Source organism: Panthera pardus, unplaced genomic scaffold (genome assembly GCF_024362965.1).
Source record: "Panthera pardus isolate Hobbes unplaced genomic scaffold, ASM2436296v1 HiC_scaffold_20, whole genome shotgun sequence".
Lineage (NCBI taxonomy): Eukaryota > Metazoa > Chordata > Mammalia > Carnivora > Felidae > Panthera > Panthera pardus.
The window spans coordinates 60,904,644-60,928,860 of record NW_026526766.1 but is presented as its reverse complement, the minus strand read 5'-3'; the positions used below and the strand labels follow the sequence as shown (position 1 = coordinate 60,928,860).

The following is a 24,217-nucleotide window of genomic DNA, read 5'->3' as shown; positions in this document are numbered from 1 at the left end:
TTCTTAGAAGCAATGCTAGAAACGGTTGCTCCATGAACAGCTGGCTTGCATACACGGCCAGATACACGGCACACAGCCTGGCACAGGCAGGTGCCCAATAAATGTCAGTTTCACGAACATACGAGTGCATGCATAGCAGGGGCTCATGTGTATTGAGCCCTGACTGTGTCCTGGGCACAAGGGCTTTACCAGCATGGTGGTTCTCAGCTCTGGCTGCCCAGAAGAATCACTGGAAGACTGCCAAAAATACTACTCCCCACGCCTCACTCCCAGAGATTTCAATTCAGTTGGGCCATGGCCGGGGCTGGTGAAGCTGCACAAGCTCCCCAGCTGGTACTCATCCACAGCCCCTAAGTTCTTCACAATAACCTCACTTTTCTTGTGCCCAGTCTACAGGTGTGGGGACAGAGGCAGACAGAAGTTAAATAACTTGCCCAAGGGCACACAGCTATCAGGTCCCAGAACTGGTGGCTTTAAACCTTCATCTGTCTGGTGTGAGGAGTTGAGGGTTCATCTGCTCCTTTCCAGGAATGTCACTTCAATCTGAGTCTGATCCACTCCAGGAGCACACCCTGACCTCTTAGCCTTCAGTGGCCTCGGGCCCATCTGCTTCTCTATCCCCATCACCCTGATAGCCCCTCCCCATGGCTCTTAGCATCAACACAGCATCTCCTACCAGCTACCAGAAACAGGGCTCTGTGCCAGCCAGAGACAGTCTCTCTCGGGCTTCCTCTTCTGAGCAGATCTGGGAGGGCCAGAGACTCCAGGCCTGCTGGCCCCTGGGAAGCCACAGCTCTCATCTTGGCTGACCAGACATATTTTCAGTGCTGGAAGGATCTCCAAGCAGAATGGTGCTGGGGAGAAAGACAGCTTTGGCTTCAAATCCCAGCTCTGCATTTAAAAGCTGTGCAACTCTGGACAAAATGCTTCCCTTCTCTGAGCCTCAGATTCTAAATGTGTAGCACAGGAATATTGCCACCTGCTGTAGGAAAGAGTTTTGAGAATGACCTGGGATAACAGATATAAAATCCTGAGCTGAGGGCCTAGCAAAAGCAGACATTTAATAAAGCACATTGGGTTATGGCCATTGCCCTCATTATCAATGACATAAGCTTTCTTTTCTCTCCCCTGAACTATTGTAATTGCCATGAAAAATAGCTTGGAGCAACTTTCCCTCTGGGTCTCTGTTTTCTTACCTGCAAATAGGGTGATACAGCCTCCTTCACTAGGTTACAGTGAGGGCCCCATGTGGCTCTGAATGGGAAAATGCTTTGTCCAGTGCAGCCATCTCAGGTGTAAGGAGCAGTTAATATGGACAGAGGCCTCTGAACAGGTGTCTGGGAGCTGAGATTGCTATTTTTCTCAGATTAATGAAATCTGAACACACGGAGACCCTGTAATATGACCAACGTCACTCCATAAGCAGAACTCCTGCTCCAGCCTGGGAATGGTTTGCGTAACATGGGGCCAGCAGAGAGGAGCTAGAACCTGGAAATCGGCTTAGCACCCCACCCAATTCCTCCCACCCCAGGGCAGGAAGCTGGAGTCAGGCCTAACTGCAGCTGCTGGAAGAAACAACAACTAAGCAATAATAATAATATAATAATCATAATCATAATAGCCATGTTCACAGTAGTAGGTGGAATGATGGCTCTCAAAAAGGATATGTCCACATCCTAGTCCCCGGAATCTGTAAATGTAACCTTATTGGGTTGAAGGGTCTTTTGCAGATATATTTAATTTTTTTAACATTTATTTATTATTGAGAAACACAGAAAGACAGAGCATGAGCATGGGAGGGGCAGAGAGAAGGGGAGACACAGAATCCAAAGCAGGCTCCAGGTTCTGAGCTGTCAGCACAGAGTCCGACGCGGGACTCCAACTCACAGACCGTGAGATCATGACCTGAACCGAAGGTGGATGCTTAACCGACTGAGCCACCCAGGCGCTCCCAGATATATTTAAATTAAGGATCTTGAAATGAAGAGATCTGCCTAGATTACCCACGTGTGCCTTAAATCCAATGACAAGTGTCTTTATGAGAGACACATAGGGGAGATTTGACAGACAAAACGTAGGAGACAGTGTGACCACGGAGGCAGACAATGGAGTGAGGCAACCAGGAGTCAAGGAACACCAGCAGCCACCAGAAGCTGGAAGAGGCAAAGAAGGATCCTTCCCTAGAGCCTCCAGAGTGGGTACGGCCCTGCCCACACCTTGACTTTGGACTTCTTGCCTCCAGAACTTTACAAGAATAAATTGTTGTGGTTTTCAGCCACCCAACTTGCGGTAATTTGTGACAGCATCCAAGGACACAGATATATTCACCGCACGCTCACTGTATGCCAAGTGGGACCTGGATTGGGTCATGTCATGCTTACAGCAACCTAGTAAGGCAGGGGTCACCTTATCTCTATTTTACAGATGAGGAGACTGAGGTGCAGAGGCATTGGTTCACACAGCTGGGAAGTGACAGAGGTAAGATCTGGACCCAAATAGCCTGGGTTCAAGCCCCACAGCCCATGTGCTTAACCACAACACTGGTGGTTCTCAAAGTGTGGCTCCTGGACCAGCAGCAGCAGCACCCGGGAACCCAGAGGTACAAATTCTCAGGCTCTACTCCAGGCCTCCTGAATCAGAAACTGCAGCGAAGGCCAGCATCTGTGTTTGGACTAGGCCTCCAGGTGATGATCACCCTCAGGTTGGTGACACCTGTTGTTCGCAGTGCTGGTGGAGGCTGAGGTTGTGGCCTAAGGCTGGAACAGAGGCAGGTGGTGGGGAACCATGGAGCAGGAGATTCGAGCAGACAGTCAGCAGCAGAAAAGTCTGCTTCAGGGTCAGGACACAGGCATAGAGTTAGGCAGGACTCCAGCCGCATTCACCAGGGGACAGACTCAGGCAGGGCCCCAACCATGATGAGCTACAAATGAGCAGCTTCCTATCCAGGCTAATGGAATGCTGGGTCCCCTGAGGGACTAGATCTCACTGATTGGCAACAGGAGGGCCCTAGGGCCTGGATTGAGATGTCCAAGTGGCCCCAGGCTGGTGGTGAGTGAATACAAAGAGGCTTGGGAGCCCTAGCCCAAGGGCCTGGGTGTGTCAGGTCAGGGTTCTGCAGCCAACAGTAAGCTGACAGCCTCCAAGGGGCCCAATCCCCAAGGGAAAGATGTCCTGAGCAGAAAGAGCCCAGGCCTTCCAGGGGGGCCGGAACAGCTACTTCCCTTGCCTCTCCAGCTTCCCCGTGCTCCGTGCTGGGACCAAGGGCCTACAGTCACCCAGGGAAGTCCACTGCAGCCACACTGGGAAGCTGGGGCTCAGGGCCTACTCCTGGATGCCTACAGATGAGTCACGCCATCTGGCTAAGAAAGCCTCCCTGGGTGAATTTCCCAGGAAGCTCCAATTTCTCACTACTCTGTTATTATCTGTTCACTTGCCTGTGTCTCCCACCAGCCTATGAGCCCTTGAGGGTGCAGGCCTCATGTTCTGCTTTCATTTCTGTATCTCCCACCTTCACCCACCTCTCTAACATGGGGCCTTGCCTGGGGTAAGCAAAAACTGAGCACTGATGGATGGACAGATGATCGGACGGATAGATGGATGGATGGATGAACAAATAATGCACATGTGAGTGAATGGATGAGCTTAATGGATTCTGGACAAGAGTGATTGCAGGCTTGACCTAACATCCCATATTTATTGTCATCAATCAAAAAGTCTAATGAACTCCGGGTGTTGCCACAGTAATGCCACCAGCACCGTTAGCTCAATATGCACCTAATAGACTAGCTCTCACCTGATACCCACTATTAAGATATAATAAAATAGTATTATTATATTACAAAAGCTTGATGCTAACTTTCCTGAGGGCTGGAGTCTCCCATCCTTTTGGCTGACCCTTAAGCAGGAGGGCTCTGAATGACCAGTCTTTTGCAAAACGTCTGCTCTTGGCTCTCACCCACTAAGTTGGGAGTGCCTCCCTTAAATACACTGGCCTCTTAGACTTCAGACTAAATTCCAGCCGCCTCCACCTTCCCCCTCCCTGAAGTGAGGGTCTGAGTGGAGGATGTGAGCAACATGTGCTTCCCCTTCTCCCTTACATATTGTTAGGGTCTTGACGTTTTCCCCTTCTCCCTTACATATTGTTAGGGTCTTGAAGTTTGGCTGGAGGCCTCAGGGAAGCTGCCCATATGGGTATCAGACATGAGCTGGGGCCACTGGACAACTGGGATGGGATGGGATGGGACAGACCAGCCCTCCAGGTCCTGGGGGGAGAACAGAAAGATTCCTGCTCCTGGTTGCATCCCCTATCCCCATCCCCACCCAGGAAGCAAGACACTGGATGGGAGGAGCTTCAAATGGTGGGAGGAGCTTAAAAGACTGACAGTTCTGGGGCTTTCTAAGCCTTTCTCTTAAGTGAGGTATATTCTCAGGTGTTTCTTGAATTTTTTGGCATGGGTGACACCACCTGGTCAGCAAAATCTCTCAAAGAGCTGCTATCCACGTGGGTCAATTCAGTCATGATTTATATTATCCCAGCCACGATGTGGCCACAAGGGGAGAATGGGTTCTGGATGGGGTCTTTCCCTTTCACTCTCTCCTGGTCCCAGTCGAGGGTTCTGCCCTTGCCTACAACCAGTGTCCAGTGGCTGACCTTGTCCAGACTTGGCTCGGGGCTGGACTCTGGGAGACCAAGAGGATGCAGTATCTGGTCTACAAGTAGCTCTGAGCCTAGTAGAGGGAACAAGACACCAACGCAGAGTCCTGATACAGGTGGCCTGAACTGGAAGGCTCTGCACAGGTGGACGTGGCGGAGACAGCAGAGCGCAAGCTAACCCACCACAAGGAAAATGAGGGGTATGTGAGCAGTTCCGGGGGAGGGAGCAACAGACCCTAAGATGATCTCCAGCATTCGAGCAGAAAGGAGAGAGTTACAAACTCAGGTAAATACAGATTTAGAAGTGTTACAGTAACATGCATCATGTAATCTCAGGACAATTTGATAAAGTGGGGACTACTGCTATCTCATTTCACAGATGAAGGCCACAGAGCTGGTGCGTGGGTGGCTGGGACTCAAATGTAGGTGACTTGAGGTCCTCTCCAGCTCTTTCTACTCTTATCATTTTTTCACGTAGGGGACAAGAGCCAGATTGCAGAGAAGCTTGAATGTCAAGTCAAGGAGACCAAAATGTATCCAACAGGCCATGGGGAGCCTCAGCAGGTTTCTGAGGAAAGCCACAGCTGACCATTTTAGGAGGCATCACTACCTCACCCCGAGCTGCTGCCCCTGGCAGCCAGGCCCCCTTCCTTCCCTTGCCAAGGAGAGGGTGGAATTGGTGAATTGGAATGTGGAGCGAAGGCGGTCGTTTGGCAACAGCAGGAGACATACTTTCCTGCAGCCTCTGGGGCACTTGGCACGTCACGCCCCAGGCAGAATCGAGCTTCCCTGGGAGCAGTCCGGGGTGTCCCAGCAGACGAGTCTGTGTGAACTCAGCCAAGGCAGAGAAGCAGCCTGGCAGAATGAGTTCAGGCTTTCAGCAGGCACTGCAAAATCTCACCTACACGGACCAAGGCTGGTGGAGGCCTGCGGAGGCCTTCGGAGCTAGGGGAGGACCTCAGGAAACACAGGTCCAATGTCCCCAAAATGAGAAAACTGGGGCCCAGACTGACGGTGTGAGTCACCCCAGTGCCCATGGCATATCAGGTTCCCACAGCTGTCTACTCTCCAGGCCACTTCTCCCCAAAACCCTGAAGAAGGCGAGGCACAGGACAGCACCCCACCCAGTGCTTGATACACAGTAGGGGCACAATGTGCAAACGAATGCACGCGTGCCTGTAGTGGGGGCCTGCGGTCCACACGTACAATGACTTGGGTGCTGTCGAGCAGGCGGAAACAAACGACCTAAGAAATTTGTCGTGCAGCTGTTATCGAACACACTGCTTCTCTCTGCAAACTGTCCTGCTCAACTGTGCAAAGACCTGCTCCCTGCTGGATGCTGGAACCCATTTGGCTCTGCAATGGGATGTGGGTTTCGGCAAACAGCTGGAACAGATGGTGACCCTGAAGTCATATTTTGCAACAGGCTGACGCTTGTTTAATCTAGATGAAAGTACAGCTCCATGGTCCTCACATGTTGGCTGGAGGAAGGGTGGTGGAGAGCAACGGGAGGAAGAATCAGAGATTCCAAGGTGAGTATCCAGGAGATACCTCTACCTGGAAACCCGAACTCAGCGTGACGCGGGGGGAGAGGATCCCAGGAGGACCAGCCTCCCCGACCACAGGTGCAGGGGAAAGGACACGGAATTGGACTTCAGACAGGCCTGTGAGCGAGTCCTTGCTCCAACGCCTACTAGCCAGTAACCTTGGTCCAGTTCTTTCACATTTCTGAGCATTAGCTTCTTTACCTGGACGTGGAGATGCCAATGTCTGGCTCTCAGGGTGGTGCTGCAGGGCAAGGTCAGGTGCCAAGCACACCTTGTTCGTCCATCATTCACGCATTCATTCACGCATTCACTCAGTCACTTGTAAATATTATCAAGCACCAAGCACCACAAGCCTGGCATTGCTGCTGTTGGGAGAGTCAGCAGTGAATAGGACAGACGTGCCCCCTGCCTTCATGGCCTGCGTGCTCTAGCACCGAGCTCCTTCCTCATCCCTGGCAAAACCACCACCGGAGGGCCTTAGAACACTGATGCCTGGCTGCCACCGCCCCGGTCGGAATCTCTGGGATGAGGCCAGGGATGCCGTCATGCGGCAACGTGAGGTTCATGGTTTAGGAAGAAGCTCCCATCCACTAAGGGCATGCTGCCTGCCTCTGGCTCTCTCCGAGCTCTCCCCTAGCGTTACTTGCTGAAGGCCTGGCACAGCCCTGGAGGTGGGACCTCTACCCACCTCTCCCCATCCCACATCGAGGTGAGGAATCCGGCACTCTGTCTGAGTGATCTGCCCAAGTCACAAAGCTCAGAAAAAGCGGAATTGGGGTTTGAAGTCCATCTGATGATTCCAGAGCTCAGCTCTAACCACATGCTGCCACAGCCCACAAGGTGAGGGACCTCAGCTTATGTGAATGCCTGCCCTCGGCTCTCCTCTCACGTCCCTGGGGATGGGACAGACTGACTGTGCATCTACAGTCACTCTTGGGACTTGGGAATTTCAGGGTGGTGCCGTGCCCCCCACCTGCACATCAGAAGACCCAGATCCAGGCCTTCTGTATTCCAGCTGTGTGGCTTTCATCTTTGCATCTATAATTTATTTTGGTTTTTTTAATGTTTATTTTGAGAGAGTGTGTCCTGCCCATGAGGGCAAGTGTGTGCATGTGCGGGGGAGGGGCAGAGATGGGGGGAGAGAATCCCAAACAGGCTCTGTGCTGTCAGTGCAGAGCCGGACGTGACAGCATGACCTGAGCCAAAATCAAGAGTCAGACACTTAACTGACTGAGTCACCCAGGTGCCCCTCCATCAGTAATGAAGAAATCCTGAAAGTCCCACATGTTCTGGGTCCTCGAGGCTCCCAGTGGGTTTTGATGGAGGCAAAATGTTTGGGGGATCTCCAGGCCCTTTCAGAGGGGAGCTGTAGGAGCCAAGCTCTCCAACATGCATGAATGGTGAACTGTGTCTTCTCCCACAAGAGCCACTGTGTGGCATGGACCACATTGGGTAGGAGGCTGTCTCCAAAGGGTGATTCTTAGAAACCCTGAGCCTGAGTGGGACTGGCTGGTCTCTCATATGCATATGCACGAGGAGCATTTTTCACATTCCCCCCAACCTTCCCATGCTAATGCTACCCCACACACTGATTCCTGGAAAGGTAAATGCAGATCGAGAGGGGAAAGCTTCTTGCAGCCATGAACACATACACACAGCTATTCATTCATCTAGCATTCACTGAGTACCTGCTGTCCAGCAGGCACTATTCTAGGTGCTGGAGATCCAGCAGTGACAGACAAACAAGTTCCTTCCCTCATGGAACTGACAGTCCTAGCACAAGAGCTTCGGAGAGCAGTAATTTTCATCTTGTCAACAACAACAAAAATATTAATAACCCCTTCCACACACAAGTGCATTAGGCATTTGCAGATGGAGAAAATGTTTATGCAAGAGTGGGTTCTGACACCCACTGCCGTAATTCTGAGCCTCCTCCACAAGTTAGGGACCTCAAATCTATATACAGCATCATCTCCACTCAAGCATCCTACCATCAGGGAGAGGGGACCCTATTCCTGACTATCTGGGTCTAGCCAAAGAGCCCCCCAGAGCTTGGAAACGTAATTAAAGCCTCCTGCTTTATCTCTAAAAACCCTCAACTTTTGCACTCCACTCCATAATATATGTGTGCTGTTCCTTTTAGTATAAAATGTTCTATATCATTCCCCAGTTATTACTGGACTTCCCACTCCACCCCAAGTTACCAACCTCTGAGTAAAGTGGATGCAGAAAATAAACAATGTGGCTTTGCATGCCACAGTCACACAGCCATGGACCATGAGCACAGCCAGTTTGAGAAGGTCTCTAGGGGAATGGCCTAGACAGGAGGGGGTAACCCATCATCTATATCCCACCATTAAAAATTTTTTTTTGACATTTATTTATTTTTGAGAGACAGAGAAGGAATGGGAAAGGGGCAGAGAGAGAGGAAGACACAGAATCCGAAACAGGCTCCAGGCTCTGAGCTGTCAGCACAGAGCCCAATACCAGGCTCAAACTCACAAACTGTGAGATCATGACCTGAGCTGAAGTCGGCCGCTTAACTGACTGAGCCACTCAGATGCCCCGGTATATCCCACCATTTTTAAAGAAGTTACTCTCTTGCATAAACACTTCTAAAAGTTTCCCACCAGAGTTATTTACTTCCAAGATCTTGTTTCTGTTCCATGGGGAGAGAATTAATTCTGCATTGTGTGTTTATGGACGCACGTTCGGAATACAGAGATCCAGAGAGAGACAGAAATCAAAAGAGATAATATCATATCTGGATGGGCTTACAGCTGGTCCAATCCCTTCATTTCATAGACAGGAAGAAGCTTTTCAAAGCCAAGGCTAACTGGAGTCTAACTGCAGAGGGCAATTCTTAGAATCCTTTCCCCATGTGACATTCATGGCCTGTTGGTGAGGCAGCTGTGACAGGCTCCGGGTGGCCGAGGCTCTGGGTGGCTCTCACTCCAGCCCTGCTCCCCTATCATTTTGCTGCAAATCTCTTAAATGCACTTCTCCTGTGCAAGAGAGAGATGGAGACCCCAGACCCCCCTCCCTAGAGCAGTTCGCTCTCTGCAATTAGAGGCACCAGCAGGGCAGGAGGCAGGACCCAGAGGCCCCTAGCCCATGGATCCTGGGCTATGAGCACTGCATGGGACCCATGGGACTGAGGGAAGCCAAGATGTTGGCCCCACTGGAGGCCAGGTGTGGGGAAACAGTTTCTGGATGGAGGTTCTGTGTTCATCTCCAGACCCCCCACAGCCTCCCCTCCCACACCACGCTCAGGCTGCACACAGGCTGCTGTTTCCCCGCTCTCCTCATTCTGATCTCTTGATCTGGAACATTCCAATCCTCTTCCAACCCACCAGCCCCACCCCATTTCCTGGCTAAATCGATTCATCCCTCACATCTCATCTTAAATGTCACTCCTCATGGAGACTTTCCTGACACCCCGGTGCTGATGAGAGTGGCCAGGTCTGTGCTCTCATAGGTCCCTGTACTTCTTCTTAACATTTGTTTACCATCTACATATATTTAGGGGGTTTTCGTACAATTATTTACTTGGTGTCTATGTCCCCCATAGACTGCCGGCTCCCAGAGGGTGGGAACCATGCCTCTCTTGTTCATCATGTGATGCCCAGCACATACCACATTGCCTTGTAGGCCGTCAATGAATATTTATTCAGTAAAAGTGAGTGAACAAATGAATGAATGAAAATCCTACCAGATATGGCAGGCAGGATGGTGAAGTCTAAGGAGGCCTGAAAGTTTACAATTAATTGTATCCCACCCTCCCTCCCACCCTGGCAAAGTTCTTATTTAGCTATATTTCACTTTTCCCCACAACAGAGTATGGCTTTTTATGTCCTGCTAGTGGAAGGTCAATGATTCCAAAGATGAATGGCCTCATCCCAGCCCTCCTATCCTTGGCAAGACAGATTTGCACGTGAATTCTGATCCCTAATGGAATGAATCAGGTATAAGCACTGTGCTCAGAGCTTTGGGGACATGATTTCATGTCCTCATCACAAGAACTCTGAGATGGGTACTATTATTATCTCCCACTCTACAGATGAGGAAACAGAGGCTAGAAGAGGATTCGTAAATCATCCAAAGTCACCAGCTGGTATGTTCAAATCCTAGAACTGCAGCCAGCTCTGTCTGATCCCACAGCCCCAGCACTTAACCACCATGCTACAAAGGCCATGTACACATGCATCCCCCAGCATCGGGTGATTCTAACCTGGGACTTTGCATTTTTTTCCCTTTTTTTCTTCCTTCCTTCCTTCCTTCCTTCCTTCCTTCCTTCCTTCCTTCCTTCTTTCCTTCCCCCTTCCTTCCATCCTTCCTTCCTTCCTTCCTTCCTTCCTTCCTTCCTTCCTTCTTTCCTTCCCCCTTCCTTCCATCCTTCCTTCCTTCCTTCTTTCTTTGAGAGAGAGAGAGTGTGAAGGAGGAGCAGAGACAGAGGCAGAGAGAGAGCATCCCAAGCAGGCTCCACGATGTCAGCACAGAGCCCGATTCAGTGCTCAATCCCATGAACTGTGGCATCATGACCTGAGCCGAAATCAAAAGTCAGATGCTTAACTGACTGAGCCACCCAGGCACTCCGGGGCCCTGCCTTTCTAACAAGCTCCCAGGTGATGCCAATGTGCTGGTGCAGAGACTGTTTTGAGTAGTAAGTCTATAAAGGGGAAAAGGCGAAAGAGGATTTCAGCAGGGCAGGGAGAGTATTCCAGCCCGCAGGTAGGCACTAGCAAATGCTGAGTGAAGGGAACATACTTGTGAAGTTGAGATCAGCAAGTATCTTGATGTGGCTGGAGCCAGGGCATGAAGACGGATAGGAGGGGACAAACAGCCTGGAGCTTCAGCCCAAGGAGAGTGGAATTTCAGGTGCTGTAATGGAACGCATGGAAGGGTTTTTAAGAGGGGGCACGACATGATGGGACCTGTGTTTCAATGAGCCACTCTACTTGCAGTGAGTGCTTGAGGACGGAAAGATAGAGGTCCTACCAGCAAGGGAGCAGCTACAACAATCAATTAGAAGACAAGACACAGGACTGACTCTGGGCAGATGGATGCAAGCAGGAGATTAGACACCAGAGACACTGAAAGGGCAAGATCAATTTCTTTAAAACAAAGCTGCAGGACTCTTTCCAGGCACTAACAATTTCTCAGCCAGTCCATGCCCTGGGACAACCACACAGAGCTGGTGGCAGCTGTAAAATCAGGTGTGGGGCACCTGGGTGGCTCAGTCGGTTAAGCATCCGACTTTGGCTCAGGTCATGATCTCATGGTTTGTGAGTTCGAGCCCCACACCAGGTTCTGTGCCGACAGCTCAGAGATTGAAAAAGGCAAGATCAAGAGATTGAAAGGGCAAGATCAATTTCTTTAAAACAAAGCTGCAGGACTCTTTCCAGGCACTAACAATTTCTCAGCCAGTCCATGCCCTGGGACAACCACACAGAGCTGGTGGCACCTGTAAAATCAGGTGTGGGGCACCTGGGTGGCTCAGTCGGTTAAGCATCCAACTTTGGCTCAGGTCATGATCTCATGGTTTGTGAGTTCGAGCCCCACACCAGGTTCTGTGCCGACAGCTCAGAGATTGAAGCCTGCTTCAGATTCTGTCTCCCTCTCTCTCTGTCCCCCCCTCCAACTCATGCTCTGTCTCTCTGTCTCTTTCAAAAATAAATAAGCATTAAAAAATTAAAATATAAATAATAAAAATAAAATAAAATAAGGCGCATACAATTCCAATGAAGTCCCAACAGTACTCTTAGAAATGGGGCTCACCAACCACTTCTTCCAGTCCAACCACACAGTCTCCTTGGTGAGCCAGGCTTTTCCTGTCCTCGTACAGCAAGTGTCTGAGTCTGAGAATGGAAGTGACTCGGTCAAGCTCCCACAGCCGAGCCCAGAATCGAGGAATCTGACCACTAGGTTAGTGCTGTGCATTTTAGAGAACTTGCCCCAGCAGAGAAAATGAACACATTCAGCTGTAATCTGGTATCAGCCCACACTTGCAAATATTAAACAAGCAAAAACATTCCACTTCTCAGACTGGAAGTTTACATTCTAAAAGAAGGGGGGGGGGGAGACCCTGAAATGGAGCCATCTACTCCAGACAGTTAAACCTGAAGTAAAATTAGAAAATGTGTCACATGGAAAAACTCTGCAGTGAGAAATGGTTTCTGCCCCCCTCCCCCCCTTTTTTTTCTTGCTGTGGGAGAGTGAGTAATTTGGCATTTTAACTAGACAGGGGGAGAGGGCAGCTTTGGTCTCTGCTTTGTGCCAAATACACACAGTTGTTGGGCACAGTTCTGTATCCTGACTTGCAGACCGGGATGGAGTGAGGCATCTGCCTAGCAACCAGATGAACGGGGATGAGGGCCACTGAGTTCAATTCTTTTCCCCAAGTGCCACAGCATTTGGCCATCTGAACTCAGGCATCCTATAATATTCATGCTAACAGTGCTTTTAAGGGTTCACCTGCTCTAACCCCTTCACTTCTCGGATGGGAAGCCGAGGCCCATAAAGAGGCAGAGAGCTAAGACAAAAGAAGAACAGGGGAACATCAAAGCTGAGCCTTTGGGAAAGTTTCTTCCGTGCCTCCCCCACAGTTGCCATACTTGCCTCCTGAATCTAGGGGAACCCCTCATGGCTGATGGTAACCTGAATGTACCAGGCTGCCATCAGGTTATTCGTTTAGTGAGCGTTGCCTGAGTACCTGCCAGGGGCCAGGCATGGAGCTAGGTACTGGGGGTACAGGGGATAGAATGTCCCCAGTTTAGACTTTTGAGGTGGCCCTCCCCCAGATTCCAGCTACTTTGGAGTTTGTGTGGTTTGAGGTCAGGCTATGAAGAGGAATATTCTGGGAGACGAAGCCAGAACACCACATCGGTGGGACATCCAGGGTCTCAAATGCCATGCTAAGAAGTGCTGTAATCCTTTTCTATGGCTGCTATAAGAGATCACCCCAAATTTAGTGACTTATATTAACAAAAGCTTATTATCTTACAGTTCTGTAGGTTAGAAGTCCAACACAGATCTTATTTGGATAAAAAGCAAGGTATCAACAGACTGTGCTCCTTTCTGGAAGCTTCAAGGGAAAATCCATTTCTTGCCTTCTCCAGCTTCTAGAAGCCGCCTGTGTTCTTTGGCTCATAGCCCCTTCCTGCATCTTAACACCAGCAAAAAAAGCCGGTCAAGTTCTCACGTTGCATCTCTCTGCCCTCCTCTCCTGCCCACCCCCTTCCATTCTTAAGGACCCTTGTGATTACATTGGCCCATCTAGATAGTTGAGGATCCTCACCCTCTTTTAAGATCAACTGATTACCAAGCAGAATTCCATTTGCAGTCCGAGTTCTCCTATGCCATGTGACCTCATCTAGTCACAGGCTCTGGAGATTAGGACGTAGACACCTTTGGAGGGCCATGACTGCCTACCACAGGTGGTCAGCATGGGAAGATGACAGAGGGTTTTCAGCACAGGTAACATAATCAGAGTTGCTTTTGCAGTGCTGCTCAAACTGTAACGTGCATGTGAATCACCGGGGATCTTGTTAAAATGCAGATACTGATTTACTGGGCCTGTAGATGAGACTGGAGATGCTGCATTTTTACCAACATCCCCCATGATGCTGATGCTGCCGGTACATCTGAGTAGCAAAAAGCCAGAAGGCTACTGTCGCCGCAGTTGGGGGGCGGTGCATTGTAGGGTGGAGGGAGACAGACCCGTGTGCTGAAAATAAAGACAAAAGAAGCCAACTGCTACGATGTATGGCTGGGAGGAGAGAAGCAGCTGGCTGACCCAACTTCAGATGGAGTTGTGTGTATGATGCCACTGACACTGCATGAACTTAGGTTCGGTTTGTCACCAGCTTTTGGGCTCTCTAGACTTCTATTCTAGAACGGTTATAACTTTCCAGCACCCAAAAGAATACCTTCATTTTTCTTCTGTGACATGCATGCTATCCCTGACATATCTGTTATATCCAGTCCCTGCTCTCACGCCCACTCTGGTCCCCACACCATCCATCGCAGCAGAGGGCTGCGGGTGGTCTTTCAGCAGGGCTGGAGGCACACACAGACTTCGCTATGGTCAAGGGTTCATAATGCTGGGTTTTCACTAAGATCTCCACAGTCCCAGGCTTTGAATGACTCATTCATTAATGTATTCAAATGCTCATTGTGTCCGTTTGGTGCCATGTCAGATGCTGAGGAAACATGGATAAATAAAATAGGGTTCCCACCCTCAGGGAACCCACAGACATGTGGGAGCAGGGAAGGAAGGAGGTATTGAATGGGTCCCCAATTACAGGCCCAAGGCTTACCTTGTTAGTCTTCATAGTAGGAATTATTGACCCAATTTACAGGTAGGGATGATAAGGGAAAGGGAGGTCACTCAATGGGAAGTAGCAGAGTTGAGATTTGAACTCAGGACCCAGGCTCCCAGAGCTCCTATGCCTGAGCTACACCCCCTGAAGGTCCCTCTGGGATCCAGTGCGAGCTCTGTCACTCACATGTGTTGCAACCACAGACAGGTACTTTCGTCTCTGGGAGTCGGGATTACCACCTCTGAAAGGGGGCCCTTGGACTGCGTGGTTTGTTCTCAACCCTGGCTGCACCCTTGAATCACACCAGGAGCTTTTCAAACCCGCCAACGACTAGACTTCACCCCAGGGGAGTTCAGAATCCTGGAAGTGGGGAAGGCTGGGCATCACATCATTCTGAAACTCCAAGTGATTCTAAGGTGCAGCCAAGGTTGAGAACCACCAAGGTCCTTGAACATGGACCATGAACACCTCTGGAACTCCAATTTCCTGAAGAATCCTCTTCTCTTCCAGCCCTTACAAGGCATGTGCAAAATGAATGAATGAAGCAGGAGGGGAAAAGGGAGGAAGGATTCCCGACTCCATTCAACTAAGGATGATATGAGGCAGTAATGCAGCACTGTCTTCTTACCTGCTGTCCTTTTCTCCTTTTGGATTAGAGAAACAGCAGCAGCAGATAAAGGAGGGGTGAGCCAGTCTTGTGTGTTGCTGCGGGAAGTGCAAATTACTATCACCTTCCCAAAGAATGCAACAGAAGCTTTCAAAATGGGCATGCATTGGGCCAGCAATTTGTTTTAGGAATTTATGTTCGGAAATAACTTCAGAAAAGGTCAAATCCAGAGCTACAAGAGTAGGGTCATCATGATAGTGTTTATAACAGTGAACAGCCAGAAATAGTCTGAAGGCATATAAGGGGGCTAGTTTAATTATGGGGCATACGTACAATGAAATATTATTTAAATTACAAAGGATGTTAAGAAATAATATTTAGTGTCCCAGAGGAAGTGTTTAGATGATTACTAAGGAAAAAAATGCCGAGCAACACAACACAATGTTGACAGAATGATCTATTCTTTTTATAACGTATGTGCATATTTCAGCAAATTACTTTGAAAAACTGTCCACCAAATGCCAGCAGCATCTGTCTCTAAGTCGTGAGATAATATGTGACATTTATGAACTCTTTTCACCCCCTAGGTTTTTACAATGACTATTTTTTTTACTCTCAATTTTTTTTTTAACATTATTGAAAAAATAAGTCTCCTCTTTCAAAGGCTGCTTCCCTCCCCCTGCCTGCCCCATCTTCTGGGGGAAATAGACACCCCTACTTTGGAGTGCTGAGGCTTGCTTGCACCTCCATTAGGACACACAGGATCAGTTCCCCAGCATTTAAGCCAGCTGTTGCTGCACACTGGTCTCTACTACTGAACCAGTAGTCAGTTCTGCTGAGTCCCTCTAGGACGGGTGCTCAGTCCAGTGCATCTTTTTAGTCACCCACCACCCACCCCAGAGGGTCTCAGAGAGAGCAGGCGGCCAGGAAATACGGGAAGAAGACAGAAATCTATATATCTACAAATGTATATATCTCTATAGTAGCCAGAACACAGAACAGGGAAGTTTTTCAAAGACTTTAGCAGATGTTTGCTTTGTGAAAAGACTAGTTGAAAAAGCCCTCCTGGGGGCGCCTGGGTGGCTTGGTCAGTTAAGCATCCGACTTTGGCTCAGGTCATGATCTCACGGTCTGTGAGTTCGAGCCCCGCGTCGGGCTCTGTGCTGACAGCTCAGAGCCTGGAGCCTGTTTCAGATTCTGTGTCTCCCTCTCTCTCTGTCCCTCCCCTGTTCATGCTCTGTCTCTCTCTGTCTCAAAAATAAAATAAAAAAACGTTAAAAAAAAAAAAGAAAAAGCCCTCCTGGTGGTAGATGGGACTTTTAAGCTGGGCCCCATTTGATCTTTGAGAGAATGCCTTTCTTCCTGTCCACCTGGCAACCCCCCATTCACCCTTTAAGCATCCTCTCTGGGAAGCCCTCCTCTGCCTGGCATGTTGGGTGAGTGCCTCAGTGATGGAAGGATGACTCCTGGAGAGGCTTAAGGCAGGGCTACTCCCTGCACACCAGACTCTAGCTAAGCTCCTCCAAACCCAGGAAGAGGCCCCCTAATACCTGAACTCAGGGATCCTGCTCATTTGAGGGAGATATGCGGACCCTCAGAACAGATTTCTTCCCTGTCCAATCTTAAGTCATCCATGCCATGCAACAAGTGCAAAAATGAACTGGGTTGGATAAAACTGGTTCGGTTTGGGTTGGCTTGGGTTGGGTTGGGTTGAGGTGGGTTGTACTAGATTAGGTTGCATTGAGTTAAATTGAGTTCTGATGGGGATAAGGGGTGGGCTGCACTCATTAGGTGACCCCAGCCTCATAACTCCCTCATTAAATCTTGCCCAATAATAGGTCTGGACCTTCTCCCAGGTTCTGCTCTAACCATAGACTTTTTCTCTCTTGAGTTGGGATGGAACAGAGGAAGGTGGTCAGCCAGCAAACCTGCTCCTCCCAACACCTCTGATGCATCTCAGCTCCTCTGGGCTCTGTGTCGACAGCAGCAGCTCAGGCTCCATGATCTGCTGCTCTGACTTTGAAGCCTTATTTGCCATCCATTCTCCTTATTGCACATTAGCATCTTCAACTGAATCTCACTGTAAGATTTCTTCCTCTTTGATAACCCTCACCTGCTCACCACCTCGCCAACACTCCCAGTATCCAATCGTATCATGAAAAACCTGGGTGATAAATCAGTCTGTACTAAAAAATGTATGGCTTAGTGAACGAGACAGGGGTGACTTCCTTTACCAGATTTTAAAATATATTACGAAGCAACAATTATCAGGGCTCCTGGATGGCTAGGTCGGTGGAGCCTCCGACTCTTGACTCAGCTCAGGTCATGATCTCACAGTTTGTTGGGCTCCACACTGACAGCGCAGAACCTGCTTGGGATTCTCTCTCTCTCTCTCTCTCTCTCTCTTTCTCTCTCTCTCTCTCTTTGCCCCTGCCCCCAAAATAAATAAACATTTTTTAAAGCAATGATCATGAAGACCATGTGGGATTTAAAAAACACGCACATGCATAGGTACAGGGAAGTGACCAAAGTAGAGGTTTGAGAAAAATTTTTTGACCATTAAAGAAACAAACGTATATGACCACAACCAGAAGCAACATGATAATTGGTTAATAGCTCACATCTTAATTAGTGTTTTGGAGAATCCTGAGTACCATTTTGAAAAAAAAAAAAACAAAAAACAACTGACCAGATTATACCCTATGTAATCTATGTAATTTACCTAATTTATGGTCCGTTTTAAGTAGGTCAAGCTATAGACATTAAAGGAAACCTTGAAAACAAACTCATATATTTAGCTAGCAGAGAAAAGATAAGTGTACAACTCTGGACAAAATGGAGGCCACTAGGAATAAGATGAGTGGGGATAAACAGGAAAACAAGTTGTTTATGCAATTAGATGTAATGAAAATAAAGAGCAAAGTAACATAAGCATAAATTCCTAACTAGTTATTAAAGTCACTAAAGGAGAAAAACCTAAAAGCCCCATAATGTACCCTCATTACTCAGCCATGGTCACCCCCAGAGTTGGCAGAGCTGTGGAAGAATCGAGATGAATGACAATCCACAGATGATATGGTAAATTGGCGCGTTCTCTCCAGACCACAACCTGGACCTACCCATTCACTCCCTCTTTGATTCACTGAAAGGGTTTTCTGAATGCTTGCTCAGGCATTCTGGGATTCAGAGTTGGAAAGACCTAGTCCTACCTCTTGGAGCTTCCCATGTAGCATGGGAGGCAAACGAATCATCAGTGGTCACGGTCCGGTCTGAGAAGCCCTGGGACCAAGGGACGAGTGGATAAACAGTGTCAGCCCAAAGGAAAAACACCCAACATGCCAGGCAGAGGAGGGCTTCCCAGAGAGGATGCTTAAAGGGTGAATGGGGGGTTGCCAGGTGGACAGGAAGAAAGGCATTCTCTCAAAGAGTGACCAGCCTATGCAGAGATGCAGAGGTGAGACATCGCATGTCTCATTCTGCAAGCTACCGGTGGTTTGGAGTGAGCCCAAGTCAAGAGGGGCTCTGTGTGGCTGGAGACCAGGAAGCCACAAAGGGCCCTCTGCGGCAAGGAGCATGACCCCCATCTTAGGTAGAGTGAGAATCCAGTGAGAGCAATTAAAGGAGGAAGGAAAATGATTAAATTTGTATCTAAGAGAGATCTATCTAAATATGTAAGAAACGTGCAACTACTTCTGTTCTTTGATGGGAAAGTAAGTCTGGGGTAATCTAGTCAAAAATAATAATAATAACCTAAAAAGAAAACAAAGATCATTTGTCAGAAGATGGTCCCAGCAGCTCTGTTTATAATAATGACAAAAGAGCCAAAGTCCAAGTGGCCAACCGTGGACAAATGAGGCATGACCCACACCCTCAAGGTGCTCCCATGGTAAAGAGAGAGAAATAAACATACTGACAGTACAGGGGGACAATGCTGGTGCTGGAAGAGAGAGATGAGGGAATGGGGAGTTGATGAGAAAGCTTGGCCAGAGAGATGCCTCTTCCAGAGCGCCATTTAAGCTGGGAGGTAGAATTAGGCCTTAAAGAGAGACAGAAGGTAAGAAAGTATACTCCAGACAGGGAGATTAGTTCACATCATGTGCAAAGCTGAAGAGACTACAAAATCCCAGCACTGCATGGGAAGCTGTGGCTGGTTCAGTGTGCCAGGAGCTTTCAGCCTGCACTCTGCTGTAAAACACACGCACGGCACAGGATGTTACCGCAGGAATTCCCCACTTTATACAAAACCAACAAGTTTACCCAGTAATTAAAACACTATAATCATTTATATTCATTGTAATTTCTAATGGCACGTCAGCAACAGTAGCTCACTACAGGCCAGGGCACAGGTAAGGCAGAGGCCAGAGATGGGGGGTCTCAGGTGTGATTCCTACCCGCTTTGCTCTCCTTCAGGAAAGCATATCAGATGGCCATGAGCAAGAGTGAGATGATCTGAGGAAAAACCCAAACTGGCTCTGATTAGCATTCAGATTTGCCCCAAAGAAGATTTACAAATGGTCAAAAAGCACATGAAAAGATGCTCAATATCATTAGTCATCAGGGAAATGCAAATCAAAACAATGAGGGACCACTTCATACCTACTAAGATGACTGTAATTATAAAAAGTGTTGGCAAGGATGTGAAAAAAATCAGAGCCTTTGTACACTGCTGGTGGGAATGTGAAGTGGTACAGCCACTGTGGAAAGGAGTTTGGGAATTTCTAAAAAAAAAAAAAAAAAAAAATCTAAGCATGTACTTACCCTGTGACCCAGCAGTTCTGCTAAGTATATATACCCAAATTAATGAAAAGAAGTACTCAAATACTTGTATCAAATGTTCATAACAGCGCTATTCACAAGAGCTAAAAGGAGGAAACAAATCAACATCCCCATCAACGAAAGAATGGATAAACGAATTGTAGTATATCTATTCAGTGGAATATTACTCAGCCATTAAAAGGAATGAAGTACTGACACTTGCTAAAAAATGGATGAATCTCAAAAACGTTAAGCTAAGTGAAAGAAGCCAGACACAAAAGGCACATACTTTATGATGCCATTTACATGAAAGATCCAGAATAGGTAAATCCATAAAGACAGAGAGCAGTTTAGTGGTTCCCAGGGGCTAATAGGATGAGGATGGGGGCCATGGGGAGTGACCACTTCATGGAAATAATGTTTTTCACTCTTTGGAGAGATGAACATGCTTTGGAACCAGACAGAAGTGACAGCTGTACAACAGTTTGAATGGACCGACTGCCACTGAATTGTACACGTGAAAATGGCTAGTTTTGTTATGTGAATTTTACCTCAATAAAAAAGTCAACCAGGATAACCAGATGTCCGATAAATATATGAAAAGGTAATCAACTTAAATATCAGGAAAATATAAATTAAGACTATAGTAAGGGGTATCTGGGTGGTTCAGTTGACTTTTATCTGACTTTTGATTTCGGCTCAGGTCATGATCTTGTGGTTCATGAGTTCAAGCTCCACACTGGGCTCTGTGCTGACGGCGTGGAGCCTGCTTGGGATTCTCTCTCTGACCTTCTCTCTCTGCCCCTCCCACATGCTCTCTCTCTCTACCTCAAAATAAGTAAGTGGAATTGAAATAAAATCTTTTTTTTAAAAAAACACTACAGTAAGATTCTACTATGTACTCATTAGAAGGGCTGAAATTCAGCCCAGTGACAAGATCAAGCGCTGGTGAGGATTTGAAGAAATGGGGACTCATACCCAGTGGGTGACCATGCACCTCAGTACCACCATATGTAAGATGGTCTGGCACTGTCTGTTCAGTTGAAGGATGAACACACCCTGTTACCCAGCACCCCACTCCTAGACACAGAACCAACAGGGGTATGTGCACATGTGCACCAAGAGACATGTACAAGAATGTTCGCAAACCCACCACTGTCTCTGCCAAAATGGAAACAACCCAAATATTGGAGACAAATGAATAGATGATGTACAGTATGTTAATACAGTAGAAAATTATACAGCAACAAAGATGAATTAACTACAGCCACACACAACAGTATAGACAAATCTGAAAACTGAATATCCAGTGAAATAAGCCATGTATAAAGTTCAAATTCAAGTGGAACTGTAGAATCTGGGGATACATGCTTAGGTACTAAAGTTATTTCTAAAGAATAAGGAAGCAATCACCATAAAAGTCAAGGTGATGGTTACCTCTGAGGGCAAGGAGGGAACAGTCACATCCAAGGGGCACAAGCTTCTGGGGCTCTCCTATTCTTGACCCGGGTTATGTGGCTGTTTGCTCTGTGATAAACACTTGGGCTGTAATTTTTGTGTGCACTTTTCTGAATGGATATTATATTTCACAATAAAACAGTATAAAGAAAAGTAAATAATTTGCACATATCGGGATTTTATTAACAGGAACAAATACCTTGTGAAACCGCTGCCCTTGTCCCCTAAAACCACCTTCTTATCTGCTAAAATAGCAGGTGTTCCAATGACACTGTAACTTTACTAGCTCAGCCATGACACATGAGGGGCACGAGGATCGGTGTAGGGGATAGGGTCCCATTGACAAGGATCTCTTCAAACAGGGCAGGCCAGGAAAAACCCTCTAGAGTTGGGAAGCCTTGAGACTTTGGACCTCGGTTTCCTTATCTGGAGCACAAAGATAACAGTCCCAGTCCCTGCCTCCTGGAGCACTTTTGAAGATTGGATGAATGTAACCCAGACATGCCCACACCTCTGCCTGAGCATATAAAGTGATTTGCTTATAACTGTTGGCCTTATTAAACGGCATGCAAAACTGGGCTTGCAGGAGGATATCTTACATGTCTAAGAGTTTCTGCAGAGGCCCAGAGGGACACTGAATACCCATCAGTTGCAGATGGCCCTCTCGTGGCCCTTTCCAGCTCGTGGCGGTTTCCTGCCACTCCCTTTTAACGCTTTCGATGGGAACAGGGTTTCCTCTGTGTTGTTTCTAACAACTGACTTGACATCAAAGGGAGCCTTCAAACACAGGAGGAGAAAGAAACACCAAAGTCTCTTTGCCCAGAATCTTCTTCCTTTTGGAGGCAGGGGTTGCAGCAAAATTCACGAAAGCCCATGAAATACAGGCCGCCCTCTACCGCTGAGCTGGCAGTGCCCTATATCACATGGGAAATTGCAGCGTTTCGACATGGGGCATGGCGCTGAGAAGCCAGAACTGTGCTCCCTCTGCCCTCTGATCTACAAGAAATGCTAGCCTGGATGTTCCGGTGGGAAAAGTGGCCAGAGGCCAAGGAGACAATGGTCTAGGTTGTCCCAGGCTTTCTCTGGCATACAAAGAGTTAACCCAGGCCACCCCCTCAATCCTCAGTGTCCTTCAAAGGGAGAGAGGTTGCTGCCCCTTCTCCTCAGACACGTATTCTGTCCAGGCTGTGTACTGATCTCCTAAATCCAGGACGGGTGGGACCCTTTGGAGAACACAGTTCTGCAAACTCGGCATGGAGAAAGGGCTGAGGGTGGAAGGACAGGAGCCTAGGATCCGGGCTCCAGTCCTGCCTTTTGGACAGGCCACTTCCTAAGCCTCCCTAATCATCAGTGTCCTCTGTAAAAACTGCCTGCATTGCTTTCTAACAGCTATTGCAAGGACCGACCCATAGTTTCTATCGCTTATTTTCTGCCTAGTATGTGCCACAGTGTGGAAAGCGTATTACCTCTAAGACCTCTTTTAATCTTCACAGCATCCCTATGAGGAAAGGTGGTCTAATTATTCCCGTTTTTTGGGGTGAGGAAACTGAGGCACGAAGAGGTGAAATCCATTGCCCAAGGTCACCTAACTCAGCCACGCTTCAAGCCCAGGCAGCCTGAACACAACTTAACCAAAATCTGTTTTAACTCAGACCCTACTAGTCACCCACCCTGCTCTGGGTCCTAGTGAGGAAAGTGAGGCTTGTGGAACAGAAGGGGACCAGATCCCCTGGCTCCCCGCCGGTAGTTCTTCTCATCACCCTGGGCGCCACTGCCCACCATGGATGGGACTCCTTCAGCTAACTCAGGGGTAAGTTAGGCATCGAGGCGATTCAGTCCCGTTATTTCTTGCGCGGCAAAGGCGCCAGGTGTCTCTGCTAGCGATCACGCGGCCGCACCTGTGTGCAGAGCGGGCACCAGACCTGTCCTTACAATGAGCCAGCCGGCACGCAGGACCTGCGCGCGGGCTCCGGGTGAACTAGAGCTAACTGTTCCCTCGGAGCCGCTGGCGCTGCCCCCGTACTTCCAAAGTCCCTCTGTGCCCACGGCTGCAGGGGCCGCGCCCTAGCTGCACAGCGTCCAGACCGCGCGCCACCCGCCCGACGGGTCAGGGACCCCGGTTCGCCCCCTCGCATCCCCTTCACCGCCCGGGGAAGCGGCGCCGGGAGCGCCAGTGCGCACAGAGCGGCGAGGACTCCCTTTTATGTCCAGGAATGAGCGCGCACCGCAGGCACGCCCGCCGCCAAAAACCAACTTCCCCGGGGCGCGCGGAGGCAGCCGGGGCCACGCCCGGGCCGGGTCGCTTACCTGTCGCGGAGCGGGTCCGGGTGACAGCGGGGAGAAGCGCGGAGACCGAAAGCAGCAACAGCAGGCGCCAGCACCGTCCGTTCCTCCTGCAAGAAGTGGGGGGGCAAGAAGGTGAGGCGGGCGGGAGGGGCGAGGGCCCGGGGCGCGGGGAAGCGAGTCCTACCTTGGCGCCATCTCGCAGGCCCGCCGAACCCCCCGAAGGCACCGTGCGCCCGGCTGAGCGCTGGCCGCCGCTCGCCCTTCCTGCAGCGAACAAAGGCGGCGCTGGGCAGCGGCGGCGGCGGCGGCGGGCAGGCTCCCGGCTCCCGGCCCGCGCCCTGAGTCACCCGCGCTCTGAAACCCGACTCCGCCGCGCCCTGCGCTCGCTCGCGAGCCGCGCCGCGCCCACCTAGGCCGGCGGCGCCGCACTCACGCCCCGGGGGTCCCGGCCGCCGCTGCCGTCCCCACGCCCCTTTCCCCCTTCGACGGACGCGCGCTCCCGGCCGCGGCCGCCACCCCGGGCCGCCTTATGTAACCTTCGAGAAAAGCCTCGTGCCCGCGCCCGTCTGGGTCAGCGGGACTCCTTCCC

At 49.3% G+C, this 24,217-nt stretch overlaps 1 protein-coding gene across 2 annotated transcripts in view; it reads right to left on the bottom strand.

Moving 5' to 3' along the window:
- COL15A1 (collagen type XV alpha 1 chain) overlaps positions 1-24,015 on the bottom strand; it is a 108,384-nt gene extending 84,369 nt beyond the window's left edge. For both annotated transcript variants that reach the window (XM_019454366.2, XM_019454367.2), the window contains exons 1-2: positions 23,813-24,015; positions 23,650-23,735 (exon numbers count right to left, since the gene is read on the bottom strand). In XM_019454366.2, the coding sequence (XP_019309911.1) occupies positions 23,650-23,735; positions 23,813-23,823 (97 nt within the window). In that variant the 5' untranslated portion in view covers positions 23,824-24,015. The remainder of the gene's footprint in view (positions 1-23,649; positions 23,736-23,812) is intronic.
- Positions 24,016-24,217: the final 202 nt, after the last annotated feature.